This window comes from Pteropus vampyrus, unplaced genomic scaffold (genome assembly GCF_000151845.1).
Source record: "Pteropus vampyrus isolate Shadow unplaced genomic scaffold, Pvam_2.0 Scaffold481, whole genome shotgun sequence".
Classification (NCBI taxonomy): Eukaryota; Metazoa; Chordata; class Mammalia; order Chiroptera; family Pteropodidae; genus Pteropus; species Pteropus vampyrus.
The window spans coordinates 471,094-476,140 of NW_011889262.1; the positions used below are offsets into that span (position 1 = coordinate 471,094).

The following is a 5,047-nucleotide window of genomic DNA, read 5'->3' on the forward strand; positions in this document are numbered from 1 at the left end:
TGGCGGGCGGCCGTGGCCACTGCCGGAGGGCGGCTGTTCGCCGGGAGGTGGCGGCGGCAGGCGTCGCGGCTGGCTGGGAGCAGCCGTGGTGAGGTCCGTGCGGTTGTAGTCCATGCATAGCGTGTCGGGGTTGCCCTGTTCCGGCAGCCGGTCGCAGCGCATGCGGTCCGGCCAGGCGAAGCCGTACTGGCGCATGAGGGGCGCACATCCGGCCTTGGCGCGCTCGCACACTGAACGGCAGGGTGGCAGGGGCTTCTTGTAGTCCTCCAGGCAGATGGGAGTGTACATGCTGCACAGGAAGAACTTGAGGTCGGGCGAGCACTGGATCTCCACCAGCGGCCAGAACTGGTGCACCTCCAGGCCCGCCTCGTCCTGCGTGTCGTGGTTGAACTGGTTGGGCATATAGGTGTAGTTGTAGCCGATACCCTTGCACAGTGGCACGGTGATCTCTTGGCATGCCAACTCCTTGGTCGAGGCGGCCGCAGCGCCGCTGGAGCGCTGCAGCAGCGCCAAGGCGGCCAGCAACGAGGTCACTTCCAACAGGTAACCCCACTCCATGCTGCGTGCCCTCGCTTTCCAGGCAACGAGGGGGCGCCAGGGAATCCGGCGAAGGAGCCGGAGAAGGGGAGAACGGGTGCCCTATTGGTCTCTCTTGCTTCTCCTGGGAGAGGGTATGCCGATAACCAAGTCCCTCCTCGGGACACGTCCACACGGCGCGGTCCGCCGCACCTCCCTCCTGCCGCTCCGTGGAGCTGAAGGTGGCTGCAGGAGTGCGCCACAGTCCCCGAGAGTCTGCCTTGCCGAGATCAACCTTCGCAGAGCAGAGTGGCTGGCAGCCGGCTCATCATCCTTCACTTACTCTCGTTCTCTCCCGCGCGCCGGGCCACTTCTCCGCGCGGCGCCGGTGACTTGGCCCAGTGCAGAGGGCGGCGGCGCAGCAAGTTTCCTTTTGGGCCGCAGCGCGCAGTCAAGATGGCTGGGCCAGGCCGCTCCCGCTCCGGGTCAGCCCCTGCGGCCCCCTTTCGGCCCTTGGGAGCTCATGCTCGCTCCTGAAGCAGCGCTGCTGCTTCCAGAGCTGGGGACCTGCCTCTTTGAGGCCGCTGCCCTCTCTCCCCGGCGTTGGTCCGTGGGTCGGGTAAAAGTACGCGCCGCGCTCCAGCCAGCAATCAGCGAGGTCTCGCAGGCGGTCCCCTCCGCTCTAGACACGCAGAACCAAATCCAGACCGATAGGCGGAGCAGACACCTGAGCAGCGCGGCCCGTGCCCACGGCCACTTCCTCCTTGGCGGGAGCTGCGCCCTTCACCCAACTTCACGGCTGCGGCCCCGCTTGCCTCCCGGCCGGCTCATGAATATTTATACGGCACGGACTTGGTGTCCGCCCTCGGCAAGGCGCGCCAATCGCCAGGAACGGGGCGGAGTCTCTGCGCTCCCAAGGCTCTGCGTTCCTTAAGGCGGTCCAAGTGTCCGCACGGCCATGCTTGCTCTCTGCGGCTGGAGTTTTGATAACCTTGGGATTGACCGCAAAGAAGGAGCTTTTGCCATAACGGTCTCGACGGCGCTCAGTGCGCCTTAGGACTTGGTTTCATTTCCGAATCTGTACTGGGGTCGAGGTATTTAAACAGCACGCGCTTTCCTAGGCCCGTTTCAAACCTACCTGCTTACGATTCTCCCCGAATGTAGGTGATCTGCGGGCGGTAGGGGCCCGTTCCATTCCGTGAGCCGAGGCCAAGCGCTGCGGGAGACCCAGGAATGGTGCCCTTCTTGAGGTCCTCAGAATGATGGCTTTTGAGGCTTTGATATGTGGGAGGATTGGAACGAAGGCAGTTTATTCTAGATGATGGGGCTGGACTGGGGACACTCCGGCAGGAGGTGTGGACATGTGAAGGATGCGGGGCACAGCGGCTGTCCCGAGGTTCTCCCGCCTCCGCCGAGTGACCTGGGTGATAGTACATATCTCGAAGCGGGTCTGATAATTAGGTGAGAGAAAATATATAAGGCATCCGGGACCGTGTGCTTCCTTAAGAAAAATAAATCCCTTTCTCCTTGAAAGAAAAAAAAAAAAGAAGGAAAAAAAAACTTATAAAAAGAACAGACTGGAAGCTGCGGCTGGATTCTCTACCCGCCTTGTACTTTTGGAACATACGTACGTCTATCCAAAGTTCACGTGTTTTTGCCAGAGCCTTCTCTACGGTGGGAGGCGGTGCTGCGCCTTGGCGTGGACACGCGGACACGTCTTCATGAACTTGCAAGGAGCCGAGCGGAACCTAGGCTGCTTTTAGCAGCCTCTTGGGATGAAGCCAACCAGCGTTGCCCGCGCCAGCTCCAAGACCACCTTAAGACGCGGGGGTGGGGGGAGTGGGGGGTTGAGGGGCCGACGGCCTGGCAGGTTCATTTACGCTTGTTAGGACGACCCAGGGGGTTGTCTTCCTCCTAGAATGGAGTGTTTATTTTTTAATTGATGTGCTGTTTCATTTATCGCTTGTATGGAACTCATGCTGGGGCTGTAATTACTGTAATCTCAGGAACAAGCATTTCAGTTAGCCAGGAGGGTGGCAAAGTGGGTTCTCCTCTCTTCTCCCCCCTCCCCCTTCTCTTTTTGCTCGTTCTGTGTCAAGAATTTTGCTATTTGTAGTTTCACATTAGGAATGAGGAATGAGTAGGGCTAGAGAACCAAAGTTGTTGAGGATGTGGGAACAGACGAAGCAGGTACATCTGAGGCCATTTCACTTTTTTGGAAGTGGTGATGGTGGTAGTTGGTGGTCATCTTTTAAAAAAAAAAGACTCGTGGAACAGAACTAACTAGTACATTTGTGTATTGCTTGAGATAATAGAATCTATGTCTTCCTCCTGTCTTCTCCAGTTTAGCAGCCTCATTTTGCACCACATTCTAAACAAACAGGCAGGACCACCCTTCCCCACCTACCCTGGTTTGGGGCAAGTTGTTTTTTTTTTTTTCCCAAGAATTCTAGGCATATTAACCAGGCTGTAGTTATACTTTAACTGACTTTTTCTCTTTTCGAAAACTGAAGTCTAGTTAGAACCTCTTTATACTGAAAAATACTTCCCACTTTTGTTTAGGAAAAACCAAACTCCATAGGAATTAGAAATTCAAAGGCTTCAGAAATATTACCTGATTCATCAGAAAACTGTTCTCTATTCAAAAATGCAAAGACTTGACCTTTACTTGGTCTTTCTATAGATTCCTTTTCCTACTTCTACTCGGAATTCCCTTTTATGGTTTATTAAATGTAGAAAGTCACCTATTCCTTTTGTTGGTATCCAGTTAACAGAGCGCTATTCTCCAGAACATTGAAGAGCAGAATAACGACTTTCCTGTAGTTAAAGTTCTCAACACAGTTGTGAAGGCAAATCGCCCTTTTAAGGCCCAGCCAAGGTGCTGAGTCTCCTGGACCACAGATGGAAGGGGCTGGTTTCCAAAAGCAGCACAGAAGGTGAAAAATTTCTACTGGTTTTCTTCAGCAGGGAAATGTCAAATAGCAAAGTTTAGAATTACACTATATAAATTTACTAGAATTAGGCAAAAACAAACTGACATTTGAAAATCGAGGCTGAAAATAGTTGATTTTGGCTTTTAATTGGCATTTAATTTTTTTCTTTTTTTTTTGAGACAAGATGAAAGCTTTGATGATGCGGAATGTGGAAATTTTTGGTAAGTATATTAAACTTGTAGGAGAAAATAGGCAGACAAAAGTTCAGAGCTTTTAAAAATCATGTTATAAACTAGGGGATCTAACTGATTTATGTAAACATTTACATACAAATCATTAAAAATTTACTTTTAATTGAGAGAATATGAAGATAGCATTTAAAATTTACTATTAAATTAAATGACTACTTGATGATCTTTGAGAGCAAAGAGATTTAAGAAGCCAATTAGTATATAAAAGGCAATGATAGGTCAGTTAAAAGCAAACCAGAATTAACATTGCCTGCTAAATAATGATTTTTTTTTTCCTTTTGTATGTAAAGCAGCTGTTTTTTTAAGGGAGGAGAAATAGCTTAGTAGTGACATAAATAATGTAAGAAACTTTCTAAAGGGATTTCTGAACAGATGTCTTGTTCTTGAATAGCCCACAAGCTTAATAATATAAACAGTTGAAGGCATGAATCTAACTCAGAGGAGGATATCTTTTACAAAATATTGGATACCAAGTTAGGAGATAATCGACATATTATCTCTCGAATTTAAGAAACTTTGGAGAAATTATATTTCAGTGGATTTTAATTTAAAAATCCAATATAAAACTCTCGATACAAGAATGGGTCTAACATATACCATTAAAATGATATGTTCCAGAGGTTAAAAAGAGAACTAAACTAATGAAATTTCTCAAGTGTTTTATAAAACAACAATTGTTTCTCCTAAAAGTTTATTTTCTTTCAGGGGAATAATCAAATACTATATTATTAGAGAATATAAAACTCTATCAGGTAATATTGGGGTTTCTTGGTGTTTTAAAATCTGTCTTTCAAAAGATTATGTCTTGAGTCACCTATTCCATAGCTGGAAGGGAAGGCAGAGGTTAATTGGTCTTGCTTCAATCTGTTAGAATTAAAATAGGTGAGACTGTTTTTATATTCTTCTGTATTAAATTCTAGTAAAGGTCTTCCTCCTCCCCTTTCTTCATCACTAGGAAAAGGATCCTGTCAGAAGTATCCATTGCTGTGCCTGTTATAACAAAGCTAAATTTTGAATGGATTGAGATAACTGAGGCAAATATGTGCCAATGGCTAAGAATCAGATTCTTTACATGCAGCTGCTATTTTGGAAAATGGCAACTATATTGTCATTATTTAATTTTAAAAATGTTCTAAAAATCACTAATTGATTTTTTTACCTTTCATTTATAGTGGAAAATTAACCAGATACTGAAACTCTTATGACGTAGAATGCATTATGCACTAGTTTGGGAACTTTCAGGTGCAATAAAGACCTCCTGAGTAAAACTGGCTTAGCCAAGAAGGACACTTGATTAATCTCACATATCAATAAATCTAGAAGCAGGAAGGTCCACCACTAGTTCAT

At 47.4% G+C, this 5,047-nt stretch overlaps 1 protein-coding gene across 1 annotated transcript in view; it reads right to left on the reverse strand.

Moving 5' to 3' along the window:
• FZD8 (frizzled class receptor 8) overlaps nucleotides 1–1,313 on the reverse strand; it is a 3,544-nt gene extending 2,231 nt beyond the window's left edge. The window contains exon 1 of the mRNA XM_023524594.1: nucleotides 4–1,313. Within this exon, the coding sequence (XP_023380362.1) occupies nucleotides 4–558 (555 nt within the window). The 5' untranslated portion in view covers nucleotides 559–1,313. The remainder of the gene's footprint in view (nucleotides 1–3) is intronic.
• Between the last annotated feature and the right edge of the window lie 3,734 nt (nucleotides 1,314–5,047).